Source organism: Schistocerca americana, chromosome X (genome assembly GCF_021461395.2).
Source record: "Schistocerca americana isolate TAMUIC-IGC-003095 chromosome X, iqSchAmer2.1, whole genome shotgun sequence".
NCBI lineage: Eukaryota > Metazoa > Arthropoda > Insecta > Orthoptera > Acrididae > Schistocerca > Schistocerca americana.
The window spans coordinates 700,176,605-700,192,214 of NC_060130.1; the positions used below are offsets into that span (position 1 = coordinate 700,176,605).

A 15,610-nucleotide genomic window follows, 5' to 3' on the forward strand; every position below is an offset into this window, starting at 1 on the left:
TAGTGTACATAACTTCTCAATTCTACAATTATATTCATAAATGTTTCTACTGTTTTTGAATTGTGACTGATTGCTGACAAGAACCTTCATAAGCTGTGTTGTGAAGCACATGTCAAGATGCCTGATTATAAGCAGGTTCTAGGGTGTACACCACATTCATTCAAGTGATCAGCTAGTGGTGATCATGTCCACATTAAATGCTATGCAGAATTTACAGCAGAGCTGGTATATGTTATATCTGTTTCCACAGATGGCCCTGCTCCTGACAGGATATGATATGCCTGTGACAGGACTGGAGTAGATGTGCTGGATATGTGTACTGAACAGGTCTTGCATTTGCGCCTTCTGCAGGGATATGACCTATATGGAATGTGGCACATGTATGTTTCAAAGATTGGGTGGGTGACAGAATATCACACTGGGAGGGGTAGGAAAGATATGATGGTAACTTGTCAAAACCCTCGAGAACAGTATGATTGTGTTGTTCTAGTATGAGATGACATAAGGTGTCGAGGAAAGTCGCATCTTTGCAGTTGGTACCCAGGCATTGCCAGAAGATTAGAGGCAGATGAGAGATGGTGGTGATTCAGTCGAGGAATAATGACAGAGTGTGTTGGTCCTGGGTCCAGATCATATATTATCATCAATGAACCTGAAACAGACAAGAGGCTTTAAATTTTGAGTCAGTGGGAATGTTTCCCCTATATGGCCCATAGGAGGGCCATGTGGGTACCCACAGTTATGCTATGGATTTGTTTTTACATCTTCCCCTCAAAGATGAGGTAACTGAGTGTAAAGAGGTTGTTTGTCAGGTGTATAAGGAAAGAGGTAGTGGGTTCTGAGTTGATAGGATATTGGAAAAGGTAGTGTTCAACTGTGGCTAGGTCATGGGAATGGAGGATGTATAGGGAAGTGACAATAACAGTAATGATTAGAGATCAATATTATAATGTGAAACTTAGACCACCTATGTATTTCGTTTTCAGAGATGTTTGATACCTCATTCTTAACAGTCTCTTGTAACACATGAGAGAAGGGAGCAAGCAAGTCAATAATTATTCATACCTGTCTTATCACTTGATGTTACACAGGGGTCTGACAATAACATACTTATGCCTGTCTGGAAATACACTGAGCAACAGAATTAAAAGATCACTTTTTCAGAACCCCATAATCCAAACCCATTGAGATGCTCGAGCTTGAAATTTGGCTCAAAGGTGCATACAACCTTCCTCTGTAATGGTGCAAAAGTGTGGCACCCTGAAGCTCGATGAAGCTTCAAACAGGAAAGTGTTGACACATTAGAAGAAAAGGCCCCAGCTCAGAAGTTCCTGGATCATATAAGGTGGGTTAATGAACTCTTATCAGCACCGAACTTCACCACAATTCTGCCCAACATCACCATGGACATGTCACACAATGGGAAGGTCATCACAGTCACTCTTACACACATTTCATCCCCTCTTTTGATGCCTCTACGATGCAGGTTAGAAGCACAACGCACATTGTTGAAATCATACATTTTCTTATGGGTGGTCAAGGAAAACATTCCAGATACACCGACATTCAGAATCGGCATGAAATGGCCACAGAGAGTGAATAAAATCACCCCTTTTCCTGAGGCACTGATTCTCACACATTTCCCAGTAAAAATGACAGTTAATAGTGCAATGAATGACAGGAAGATGTACTTGACAACTTTTGAAACTGGTGACACCCTCTGTTGTTTCAACTCTCCTTTAAGAACAGTGTGGGGTTGCATCCACATTAAATGTGATCTGACTCCTTTGGAGAGCAGCAAGACCACAATTTTTGCTCTTGCGTACAGGTTGGAACCACAAGGGACCATTCAACACCATTTGATGAAATTTGAATGTGACATGAAGCAGCAAAGGGTGTTTATATTTTCTTGTCCCTCCTATTTCATGTTGTCCACTGGTGTGATCAACCCTCAGTGCCACCCGCCTGCATTTGTTGAGCACCTCAAACATGTACCAGTACGGGCAGAGCCCATGATGAGAGTCCCAGGCACCTGCAAGCAGGCTACGGTGCTGCTCTTTTGGCCACTACACTGCTGCTCTTCTACCTGATAGTAGGCCATCCAGAATTGCAGACAGTCGAAGGGGTTACCAATCTGCAAGCACCTAGCCATTTGTCATTGGTTCTGTCTGTACAGATACACTTTTAAAATTCTCAATAGATATGGGTGGGTTGGTTTTGCCAAACAATGGATCTTAGAGAGACCCTTTGCCATTTTATTCATGCATGTGTCAATGTCTCATCCCCCTGTGGTCATACCTTAGGAGGAGCGCCGAAAAAGTGTAAGCACCATTTGCTGTTTTGGATCACGTTAAAATTTCAAATGGCCTTTAACAGTCTCTAGTGGTTCCAACTTCTACACAAGAGTAAAAATTGCATTCACAATGCATTCCAAATTGGTGTGATCACGTTCAGCCAACAAAGTCCTTAGAGAAGGGTTGAAATACCCAAGAGTGTCTGCAGTGGCAAAGGTTGTCAAGAACGTCTTCCTGTTGTTCATCACACTGCAAACTGTCATTTTCGGCCACGAACTGTGTGGGAATCAATGCCCCACGAAAAGGGGTGGTTTCACTGACACACTTTATGCCACCCCCCTCCAGCCTTTTCATGCCAATCCTGAGTGGCAGTGTGTCTGGAATGATTTCCCAGGCCACCCATAAGAAAACCACATAACTTCTAGGTTGAATGTTATGGTTCTGACCTCCATTAATAAGGCGTCAAAAGGAGGAGTGAAATGTGAGTAAGAGTGGGTATAACAACTTTCCAATCATGTAACACATCGACAGTAGTGTTGGGCAGAATCGTGGTGAAATCTGATCTCATTAATCCACCCCACATGTTACATGAACTTCTCAGAGATGGCCTTTCTCTCATGTGTGTCGACATGTTGCTGTTTCAAGTGCTGTCAAGCCCAAGTATGATGTCACTGGGTGCCATGCTTTTGCACCATTACAGAGGAAGGTTGTATGTATGCACTGTTTGCCAAATTTCAAACTTCAGCATCACAATGGGTGGGAATTATGGGGTTTTGAAACAGTCATTCTGTTGCGCAGTGCATATGTTGCCTTAGTACTTGACATTCACAACCGAATATATGGGGAGATCCATAGCTGTGTAACCATCCTTCTAAAACAAAAACAATCACATAAACAGAAACACAGGTCAAGTCATATGAGATGGGAGATGGATGGGGGTGGAGGGACAGGGGAGGGGGAAGGAAGCCTGTGAGGATGTATTACCAACATGGTGCCCTGAAAACCATGATCTTGGATGGAAATTGCAATTTACAAATGATAAAGAGATCATGAGACATGTAGAACAAACAGAGAATTACACAAGAAAAACATTGGTGTATTCCATTTGAGTTGTGGCTGAGGTTTCTTCCTTACATGACAAAACTTCTCATGAAATTCCATGAAACTGTCTCTCTCTTGCAGACAAACTGAAACCTGGACATTAGAAAACAGCTATGGATGAAGCACTGGTATTGTTGAGTAAGAGTTAAGAGTGGAGTACTTACTGCATCCTCCAGGAAACAAGGGTCAGCCATTAAACAATAATGGCAATTATGGTAGTGATTTTGATTAAAGACCATGAGAAATGGGTGCAACAACTGTACAATGTGCTGGACAACTTGAGCATTAATTAAAACTATGGTCAAAAAACACCACTGTTTTTTTCATGTAACTCTTTGTGTGTTTAATATGTCACATGAGCCCCTTTCCCCTTGAAAATTACTCGTGATGACACGAGTGTGAGTCTGTTAAGTAACTATATTAAAAAACAGAGTATTGAGTTGAGTGATATGCAGCTGTAAAGTTGCCATGTAGTGGCCACACCAGATAAGTCAGAGGGGCATTGGGCAGTGAGTAGTGAATAGATGTGGGAAGCCACTTGGGCAGCTACAGAAGCCTAGCGAACAAGAGACTTGGAAATTTTTGGGGTGGAGGGGGAGATTTGACACCACATACTAGAGGAAGTGAAGCAAAATTGCCAGGAATTGACTATGTTAAAACTGAAATTCTTCTAAGGTGAAGTAACCCCTTCTCACACCTTGTCAATCATGTTTACGCAGACAATGATGTTGAAGTGACATTTCCAAAACTCTTTGAGAGTGATATTGGTAGCTTCGGTCAACTCAAAGCAACACTTGAAGAGTGCTTTAGTGTAAAGCTTCTTAAAATTAGAAATAATCTGCTGGGCCACGGGCTGGAGTAACAAAGTGGTGTTGGGAGGCAGAGGATCTGATGAATTGAAATTCTTCAAGGAGGTAGTCTTGCAGGCCTGGAGAAAGAACAGGAGTGTTGTCCTTAACAAGCAAGACATGGAGTGACAGATTCATCTCAAGCAAATATCACAAAAAAGATCATGTGTCACCCAAGTATTGCTGTTGGGCCTCCAAATCACATTTAACCTGTGCTTCTGGACTTAACACTTCATGAGGTTCATGATGTTTCTGGATGGTAAACAAGCAGCAGTTTAATTTTCAAATTGCCACTTGCATTGGCTCAGAATAGCAGTGCGAGATGGTCTTTCATTAGCTTCTGATGAGCAATACATTCTCCTCTGCCGTTACAATGGTACACTTCAGCATCTTTTTCCAGAATAGACCCATCTTGTCACAATTAAAAACCTGTTGCAGCACATAACCCTCAGAACCTAGAACAAACAGCTGATCAAGTTCTCTGCTGCCTTTGTGTCAGAGCTGGCTGCTTCACCATGCCTCACAATGCTGTGGATGCCAGTTCTTCTCTTAAACTTCTCAAATCAGTCACGGCTCACTTCAATAATTTTTCAGCCACTGATGATCCTTGTGTCTTCTTAACGAGGTCGGCAAAAATCATTCGCACCTTCTCACTAATGATGTTCTCATTAATAGTGTCTCCTTACAATTGCTTTTCATTTATCCATATAAAGAGCAACCTTTTGACATCATCCAGAATACAAAACCATTGTTTAGCTACTCCTGTCACAGCCTTTGAAGCTTCTTTCTCCTTAATCTTGGCCTTGTTCTTGAAGATTGTGCAAATAATTGATGTAGATCGATTGTTCATGCATGCTAAATCAGCAATGCTCACACCATGTTCACATTTTTCAATGATTTCACATTTCATTTCTAAGGTCATTTTCTTTCTCTTGTGACTGTCTTCTTGTGGCTTTATCTTTGGGGATATTTCTACAAAGGTTATTAAAATTTACTCAAAAAAAAGTGTGAACACAAGATTATAAAAATGTGTGATCACAAGCTGCACTAAGATGGTAGCAGAAAGAGTGCTAAACCCAGACTGCAGTACATACTAAAGACATTGTTCATCATATGCCACAGCCGACAATGAATGGTGTTCACACTGTTGAACGTTTACCCCCGCCGCGCGAGAACAGCTGTTAATGTCACACTAAACTGTCATCACTCATTATGTGAAACATCGCTCCTAAATAAATTCATTTTTTTACAATTCATTCTGCTCGTTATGTGAACTGTGCATTATGGGAGATGCATTAAGCAAGGTTCCACTGTATTACAATGTGTATAAAATCATTACTAAAACAAAGTTACTAACATTATTATTAAATATTGTTTACAGAATCAGTAACAAATGACACACAGCTAGATTTTGATTTCAGCTAGAAAATGACCATGTTTCTATTATTGTTAAACAAATGCACAAACTGTTATAAATAATTTATTGAGTAATCCACATTACAACACCAAAACAAAGATTTCTCCATATCTACACTGATGATTATCAGCTGCATGAGAGAACCGTCCCATTACCTCATTATTTTTATGTTCATTTAACGATAATTTTAGCAGCTTAATGTTTGTAAGACTGTCATTTGAGTAATGTAGGACTGTAGAGATGAGGTGGATAAAGCTGTCCGCTTGACTAGGTTTCTGCACTTCTGTTTGTAGTGTGTAAAATTTAAATACAGCAAGTTGTTTTGTTACACTTAAAATTGGATAACGTAATATCAGACTGTTAATCGACCAAAGGTATGTGTCATATGTTTGAAATGTATAAAATGGTGGTCAAGTTATAAGTTGTTACACTGAGTGCAGCAGCTCGCCACATGACCAAGTTTTAAATAGACAGTCAGCGCAGGTTTTGAGGTCTTTTAGGTCTTCGTCTCTTGGTTCATAAGGTTCATTTTGGCTAGGTTTGTGAAGCCAGAGAGCCAAATATTTTGATCTGCACTAGTTCAGAACTCACAAATATTTTAGTGTGTACCAGTTTGAGACTGAGGAACATTTGGGACTCTGAGTGTTAGTAGGTACAGACTCATAGTAGGCCTAACAGTCACAGAACATTTCAGCCGCAGTGAATTTGTTCCTGCACAAAGACTTGTAGGCACCAGTATGAACTTTACAATTTTGCTGCAGCTCAGAGCCTTTAGTTTACACTCATTGCTCCTCACAAATGCTCTCTGCTTGTAAAGAAAAAGTCAATAATTTTGGTTTATTGTATATATATTGTGTTCAATAGTAATGTGCACGAGACCACAATTCCACATAAATTTCTGTGTGAATAAAACAAATACTCAGAATTAATATTTCAGTTGTAGCCTATGTCATTATCCTACATGATCATATTCTTAATGGTTTTCCTTTCATATACTCAATCCACTTATTAATTTATTTATTTCACTGATATGTGAATATTAGATTACGGTGCCTCATTATTGATGTGCATGATTTTATAAGGGCTTAAAGTAACAGTGTGTGACCAAACACCTCTTGTTCAAATAAGCCATTTTGAAATTTAAGGCAGATTACTTGCTCTCTGGTGGTTATATAGCAATGAGTTAATGCTGACAGACAATTAATTTCTCATTTATTTGTTACCAAGCCCACAGCACAGTTGTACTCTATGTTGCATTGTTTCTAGCACAAATTCCTTTGCTTCATCCCTTAAACAACCAACATCAGGTTTCTTAACTGCTTTTAATACCTGATTATTGGACATGTTGGCTATCTGGCTGCTGTCACTTAATATGCCTGTTTTCATCAATAACTAGGACTTTACACACTTTGGTACAATTTTTTAGTGTTGCGACTTTTCTAAATAGAATGGCATCATCCACAAAAAGCTTCCTGGAACTTCTGACATTATCCACAAGGTCACATATATGATCCTTTAACACTTCCTTGGTAAACACCCAAAGTTGCTATTATGTTTGCAGATTTATCTTTTATTAAGAATGGATGACATGTTTTTATTCTGTCTGTTAGAAACTCTTCCATCCAGTCACACAACAAGTCTAATATTCTGTACACTCATAGTTTGTTTAGCTTAAATCATCACCATCACCATCACCATCACCTTCTTCTTCTTCTTTTCCTCCTCCTCCTCCTCCTCCTCCTCCTCCTCCTCTTCCTCTTCCTCCTCGGGCCTTGTCCTGCGTAGGCACAGGGTTGGGTTGGTTATGAACAGTTTTAGCATGCTTCATTTAAGGGGCTTCTGGATGCCCTTCCTGTTGCCACAGTCACCCCTGGGAATGGAATATGTGTATCCTAACTGTGTGCATGTAGTGTTATCCATGAGAAATTTATTTTAAATATTTGCAAATTTTGTATCTGAGGCTGGACTTTGGTACTAGCCTGCTGTTCACCTAGTGGAATATGGGAAACCACCTGAAACCACATCCACGCTGGTCAGCACACCAACTCTCATCAACAATTTTCCTGGAGAATTCAATCCGGAGCTGATGCACCTCACTGCCCTGGAAGCAGCATTTTGACATGTACGGTTAACTTGGTGGGTGTTCAGCACCCCAATGTACTCTATTAGCTGGCCATGGCAAGCACAAAGTCTCATAATACTTGTGCCTCTGGTACCGTAATCCCAGTTTTCCCCTACAGTTGTCTGACTACATCTAGTGAACATGGTGATCAATCAGTTTGTAATTATCATGTGGTGGCTCAGTGGTTGCATCCCGAAAATACAATTGAGAGGATACCAGATTCGATCCCACATCCATTCTTTGATTCCCCCCTACCCCCCCCCCCCCCTCCCCCCACCACCACCACTCACTATTTCTATCACCTATGGCAATGTGATTCTTGAGTTTCTCCCGGCGTATTTGATAGTCAAAATATCCACGGGTGTGCTGCCGGTCTATAGACCGGCAGCACACCCGTGGATATTTTGGCCTATGGCAATGTTTGTTAGTGAGCAAAGTGCTGAATTTTTTAAATTTAAGACTCAGAGTAAAAGTGAATCACGTGGCAGTTATTATAGCTTTAGCATTTGACTTGCACAAAACAGTACAGCTGTAAGTGCATTGGATAAGGAGAATCAAATAGATGACACTATTTGTTAGGAGAAGACTTGATGAAGAAACTCTAGTCCAAACAAAATGATGCTTAACAAACATTGAATAAAAACATTTACAAGATTGTAATAAATTCACAAGTGTCACTTTGGAAGCCTGAATTTCCTTTCATTTCTTTTGGTTGCAGTTGTATAATTCCTCAATCTACTTTCAGTGTTACCATTCCTATGCCATGGTTTCCAAGAAACACTGTGCTTTTATTTTCTGCTTGTGCTTGAGGCACTGCAATCTTCTTTCATAAAATAGGTATTTCACATTGAAAAAAATCTCTCTTCTTGTTTCTTTTTGGAATGCAATTCTGACACTGTAGATTCTCTAACAGAATCTTTGTTTGCAAGTTGCACATCTGCCTGCAATTACAGGTGTTTTTGTTCAAAATCATTGTTCTACCAACTCAGCGTAACTACACCCTCCCATTGCCTCCATTTTCCTCCTCACCAATGAGCATAACAATATTTTCATTTAAAATTACACTTGTCCACTGATTTCTTGATGTTGTGAATGAACTGCAACCTTCAGAGTTATTTAAAACTGTACTAGAACAAGAAATGAACAAGAGCATAGCAAATAACATTAGAAACTACCTTTTACATAACCAACTTGGTTTCAAAAACTTTATCCAAGTTTATTAAAATGTATACAAACCAATGCATATAACCTCTTTGCTTCCAATGCGTCGTACAGAATGCTGAAGATACTTGTGCTGATATTTTTCTCACCTTCCGCACGGTGTCACTCCCTAGTGCACCAAGTTTCAGCACTCTGTGACATCAGTTAAGTGTAATACAAATATTAGATTGATAAACATTTTTCTACTAGTGGAACTGAAGAGGATAACTTCAGGATGAAAATCTGCATTGTCATCATAGAAGTTGAAACTAGGAATAAATTGTGGCTTGAGTTCTACCATTAGCTTCTGCTCATTTTCCTTAACAGTAAGCACAATGCAATTACCACTTTCAGTTTTATGCATCTCAACCTCGAAAAGGTCTGACACTAATGTTGCTCCTGTTTACACAATACATGTTGATACATAGAACTGAAAAGTAATAATTGTGAAGTGTGTCTTAAAATTATGCTCGGTCATGTGCAAATGCTTTCTTGGTACTTTCCTTAATATTGTCACAACACATTACTGAACATTTCTCGTCACGATTTGTCCCTGTGTTCTATAAATTAAAGTCAACAGCACCTTTTTTCATGCCTTTTTTTTTGGCCATAGTAGCTTTATCAGCTTTTTGCCTTCTACTGTGTCTTTATACTGACCCAATATGATTTCCAGCAATGAATCTTTGGAGAGACATTTGAAGATTGCACATTTTCTCTGTAACACAACACCTTCGATAATAAATACTGTGTATCGATGATGTATGATTAATATCTGCAATTGAAGCACAATAGTCATGCCAATAGATGGTTTAGCGGTGCTGCCAAGTGTGTTTCACACTAATTTAGATAAACCTTGAACCTTCTTCAATGTATCCAAGTTCACTGTCATATGATAGAGGAAGTCCTGAACAAAGTTCTGTGTGACATCTAGTCAGTGATGATCATTCAAACAGTCCTTTATGTGATACTTTGGGAGACAAGGATTTATTACCAAATCTTTTGTGTGGTTAATATCTTTAAAATTCCCAGGCTTTTTAAGTATAAAATAGTTAATTTTCATTAATACAGAATAAAAACATACTTACTTATCTGGCTTCAAATCTCTATGAACAATTCCATAACTGTGCAAATATTCAACAGCTAAAACAGTCTCTGCAAAGTAAAACCTTGCCATGTCTGGTGGGAGAGGTCCTATGTTTTTCACCAGTGTCGCACAATCTCCTCCTTCTACATACTCCATGACTATGCACAGATGTTTCTGCAAATACACTCGTGCATTCAGTTCATTATACATAAAAATGCATATATAAAACTATGACTTACAAATAGAGCACAGCATATGTTATGATAATTTAATCTGCATATTAAAATAATTTTGAAAATTTAAGAACCGAGATGATTTGGGGAAAAACGAAACCCAATTCTGGTCATGTTAAGCTGATACTTACAATTCTACCATACTCATACAGAACTGACACATATTTGAATGCCTGTTCTTCTTTATAAATGGTTCAATGTAAAATCAGAAATGTAACCAAAGTACTGTGTAAAAGTTAAACTTTGGAAAATACTTATTTATCATTGTAAATATAGCAGGAAAGCTCTGGTAGAATGTAAATAATTTCCGAGCAAAGGAGGCCACTCACCGAACAGTGAAAGTGTTCAACATGCACACACAAAAGAGAAAGAAAGCTTTTGGAGTATATACTTTCCGGAGCTAGAATGCCTCCCCCACCATCTCATCCTCTGCTTTCCTCACCAGCAAACCAGCTGCCTCCCTCTGAGCTGCTGGTTACCCACCCCAACCCCTCTTCCTGCCTCCAACCTCTACCACACTCTACACATCCCATACAACCACCATCCCACCCAAACTACCTGCGGAACTGCAATCTTGGCATAGTGCACAATATTAAATTTATCTCTGTATTAGTTGTGTTACATATGACACAACATATATCTCTACACAATGTGGAACACTGCAAAAGGGTTTTACAAAATGGCAAATCATGATACATGATGTAGCAGTTAAGAGTGGGTAGATTTGACAGATGTCTGGCCAACAATATTTACAGAAGTGTGTTGTGGCAAAATTAATTAGATTAGATTAGATTAGTACTTGTTCAACAGATCATGAATACGACACTTCGTAATGATGTGGAACGTGTCAGGTTAATAAAAGGTGTCTATACAAGATATTACATTACACAAAATATTTCCATGACACTTAATATTTGTAATTTTTAATTTTTTTGTGGGTGTTGGGGAAATTACCTACTTACTATATCCAAAAATTCATCTAATGAGTAGAAGGAGTTGCCATTAAGAAATTCTTTTAATTTCCTTTTTAATGCTATATGGCTATCTGACAGACTTTTGATGCTATTAAGTAAGTGACCAGAGACTTTTGTGGCAGCATAATTTACCTCTTTCTGAGCCAAAGTAAGATTTAACATTGAGTAGTGAAGATCATCCTTTCTCCTAGTGTTGTAGCCATGTATACTGCTATTACTTTTGAATTCATTCAGATTGTTAATATCAAATTTCATAAGTATAGTGAGGCTACAGTGAAGGTCTCTAGCTCTTTAATTAAGTGTCTGCAGGATGATCTAGGATGAGCTCCAGCAATTATTCTGATTACACGCTTTTGTGCAATGAACACACTTTTACTCAATGATGAGTTACCGCAGAATATAATGTCATACGAAAGCAGAGAATGAAAATAAGCGTGGTAAGCTAAATTACTGAGATGCATATCGCCAAAATTTGCAATGACCCTAATAGCATAAGTAGCTGAACTCAAACATTTCAGCAGATCTTCAGTGTGTTTTTTTCCAGTTCAACCCCTCATCAATGCATACACCTAGAAATTTTGAATATTCTACCTTAGCTACCGATTTCTGATTGAAGTCTATGTTTATTAATGGTTGGTTTGTGGGATTAAAGGGACCAGACTGCGATGGTCATCGGTCTCTTTTTCCAAAAAATGAAAACCACCCAAAGAGAATAAAAATGAACAGCAGGAAAGACGTCAGACGACACAGGACAAGAAATACTCCGAAAGAGATCAGACAAAACAAATTAAAATCACACAGGGTGTGACGGTGGTAGGCCAAAGGCCAGAATCAACACAAAACAATAAAATAAAACAGAAACACTCAGATTAAATGATAAAATCCCCCTGCCCGAATAAAACGCAAAACTAAGCCAGCCATAGCAGGGTCATCTGTTAAAAGGGCAGGGAGCGTGCCAGGCAGTGCGAACGTCTGCCTGAGCACAGCTAAAAGCGGACACTCCAATAAAATGTGGACCACAGATAAAACGGAGCCGCATCGACACAGAGGTGGGTCCTCACGGCGCAATAAGTGGCCGTGCGTCAGCCGAGTGTGCCCAATGCGCAGCCGGCATAGGACAACAGACTCCTGGCAGGAGACCCGAATGGACGACCGCCACACAGTTGTCGCCGCCTTGATAGGGCGAAGTTTGTTGGGCATGGGCAGGTTACGCCATTCAGATTCCCATAAATCGAAAAGTTTTCGGCATAAGATTGCCCGCAAATCAGTCACCGGGAGGCCAATCTCCAGGGGTGGTTTACTGGTGGCCTCTTTCGCCAGGCGGTCAACATTTTCATTTTCATTGCCGGGTATCCCAACATGACCGGGGTCCACACAAACACCACAGAGCGGCCGCAACGGGCAAGAGTATGCAGGGACTCCTGGATAGCCATCACCAGATGGGAACGAGGGAAACACTGGTTGAGACCTCGTAAACCGCTCAGGGCATTGCTACAGATAACAAAGGACTCACCTGAGCAGGAGCAGATGTACGCTAGGGCTCGAAAGATAGCAACCAGCTCAGCAGAGTAAACGCTGCAGCCAGCCGGCAAGGAACGTTGTTCGGAATGGACCCCTAGAGTTAGCGCATAACCGACATGACCAGCAACCAATGAGCCGTCAGTGTAAACAATGCCAGAGCCCTGATACGTGGCTAAGATGGAATAAAAGCGGCGGCGGAAGGCCTCTGGAGGGACTGACTCCCTCGGGCCCTGTGCCAGTTCCAGCTCAAGGCAAGGGTGAGGCACACACCATGGGGGTGCACGCAGAGGTGCCCAGAAAGGAGGCGGAAGAGGTAAAGCCCCAAGCCCAGAGAGAAGCTCTTTGACGCGGACCGCGATCGTACAACCTGACCGGGGCCGACGTGCAGGCAGATGGACGACCGATTGCGGGAACAGCACCAGTGGCAAGGCATATCCCGCTGTGGAGGATTGGGTCCAGCACCCGCAACACAGATGGGGATGCTGAGCCATAAGATAGGCTCCCATAATCCAGACGGGACTGGATTAACGCCTGGTAGAGCCGTAACAGCGTAGAGCGGTCGGCACCCCAGCGGGTGTGGCTCAAGCATCGCAGAGCATTTAGATGCTGCCAACACGCCTGTTTAAGCTGCCGGATATGAGGCAGCCAAGTCAACTGGGCATCGAAAACCACCCCCAAAAACTTGTGCGAGTCCACCACTGCAAGTAGTTCGCCGTCAAGATAAAGCCGCAGCTCCGGGTGGACAGTACGTCGCCGGCAGAAATGCAGAACGCAGGTCTTGGCTGCCGAAAACTGGAACCCATGAGCTACAGCCCACGACTGTGCCTTACGGATAGTGCCCTGTAGCTGACATTCAGCAGCTGCAATGCCAACAGAGCTGTAGTAAAGGCTGAAGTCGTCAGCATACAAGGACGCTGAGACAGACATTCCCACCGCCGCAGCGAGTCCGTTAATGGCTATTAAAAACAGGCAGACACTCAAAACAGAACCCTGTGGCACACCGTTCTCCTGAGACAGGAGGAACTATGGGAGGCCGCGACTTGCACGCGGAAGGTACGACACGACAAAAAATTTCTGATAAAGATCGGCAGAGGGCCCCGAAGACCCCATCCATGAAGCGTAGAAAGGATGTGATGACACCATGTCGTATCGTACGCCTTCCGCATGTCGAAAAAGACAGCGACCAGGTGCTGACGGCGGGCAAAGGCAGTACGGATGGCCGACTCCAGGCTCACCAGATTGTCGGCGGCGGAGCGGCCTTTACGGAACCCACCCTGAGACGGAGCCAGAAGGCCCCGAGACTCCAGTACCCAAATCCAAGCGCCGGCTTACCATCCATTCAAGCAACTTGCAAAGAACGTTGGTGAGGCTAATGGGACAGTAGCTGTCCAACTCCAAAGGGTTCTTGTCCAGTTTGAGAATGGGGATAACAATACTTTCCCACCATTGCGACGGAAACTCACCCTCGAGCCAAATACGATTGTAAAGGTCGAGGAGCCGTTGCTGGCAGTCCACTGAAAGGTGTTTCAGCATCTGACAGTGGATGCCATCTGGCCCAGGAGCGGTATCAGGGCAAGCGGCTAGGGCACTGCGAAATTCCCACTCACTGAATGGAACATTGTACGATTCTGGATGGTGGGTGCGAAACGAAAGGCTCCGACGTTCCATCCACTCTTTAATGGAGCGGAAGGCCAGGGGGTAATTCGCAGAAGCGGAACTCATAGCAAAATGCCTTGCCAAGCGGATTGCAATGATGTCGGAGTCAGTACAAACTGCTCCATTCAGTGAGAGCGCAGGGACGCTGACAGGGGTCCGATAGCCATAGACGCGTCGAATCTTGGCCCAGACCTGCGATGGAGTGACATGGAGGCCAATGTTGGACACATACCGCTCCCAGCACTCCTGCTTGCCTTGGCGGATAAGGAGGTGGGCTCGCGCACGCAGCCGTTTGAAGGCGATGAAGTCGCCCAGTAACAAGAAAGGTGGCGGCAATTGGGCTATCGGAGCAGGCAGGACATGCTGCGCGACAGCACCATCCGGTGGAAGGTAAAGACTGCAGACGGTAACAGCCTGTGGCGTCCACACCCGAACAGCGACAGCCTCTAAAGCTGTTTGTAGAGGTACAGACTCGCTGTGAAGAGAGTTAAGGACATAGATGAAGACGCCACCAGACACCCTATCATAAGCTGCCCGGTTCTTATAATAACCCCGATAGCAACGGAGGGCTGGGGTTCGCATTGCTGGAAACCAAGTTTCCTGAATAGCAATGCAGAAGAAAGGGTGAAGGCTGATAAGTTGTCGGAGCTCAGCTAGATGGTGGAAGAAACCGCTGCAGTTCCACTGGAGGATGGTATTATCCATGTCTGAGAAAGGCGTGACGGGACTTGGAAGGCAGATTACGCCGCTGGGTCACCTGCTGCCTCCAACTGAGCACCAGTGCTAGCGCTATCCATGGCATGTGAGGGACCGGCGAGATCGAGGTCCTCAGCGGACACCAGAATCTCCACCTCGTCCTCAGACGCAGAGCTTGTAGAAAGCGGTGGGACGGGTGCTATCACAATGTCATTGGTCTTGGGGACTTTCTTCTTTTTCTGCTTGTCGCGCTGTGCCTTCGGTGGTTCAGGCTTCATGGGCTTCACTGGGTCAGTCTCAGGGACGGACTACGACCGTGAGGCCCTACGACCAGGGACTGGTGGTTGTTTCAACCACTTGCGGGTATCCGCTTTTCCACTGGTCGGAACTTGCGAAGGGAGGTCCCCAAGGGATCCCTTCCTGGCGAGAGTAGCCGAAGAAGTCTTACGCTTCTCCAGCTGGGA

At 42.7% G+C, this 15,610-nt stretch overlaps 1 protein-coding gene across 4 annotated transcripts in view; it reads right to left on the reverse strand.

Moving 5' to 3' along the window:
- LOC124556721 (microtubule-associated serine/threonine-protein kinase 2) overlaps positions 1-15,610 on the reverse strand; it is a 262,482-nt gene that overhangs the window by 125,345 nt on the left and 121,527 nt on the right. For all 4 annotated transcript variants that reach the window (XM_047130713.1, XM_047130714.1, XM_047130712.1 and 1 more), the window contains exon 12: positions 10,068-10,240. In XM_047130713.1, coding sequence (XP_046986669.1) covers positions 10,068-10,240 — 173 coding nt within the window. The remainder of the gene's footprint in view (positions 1-10,067; positions 10,241-15,610) is intronic.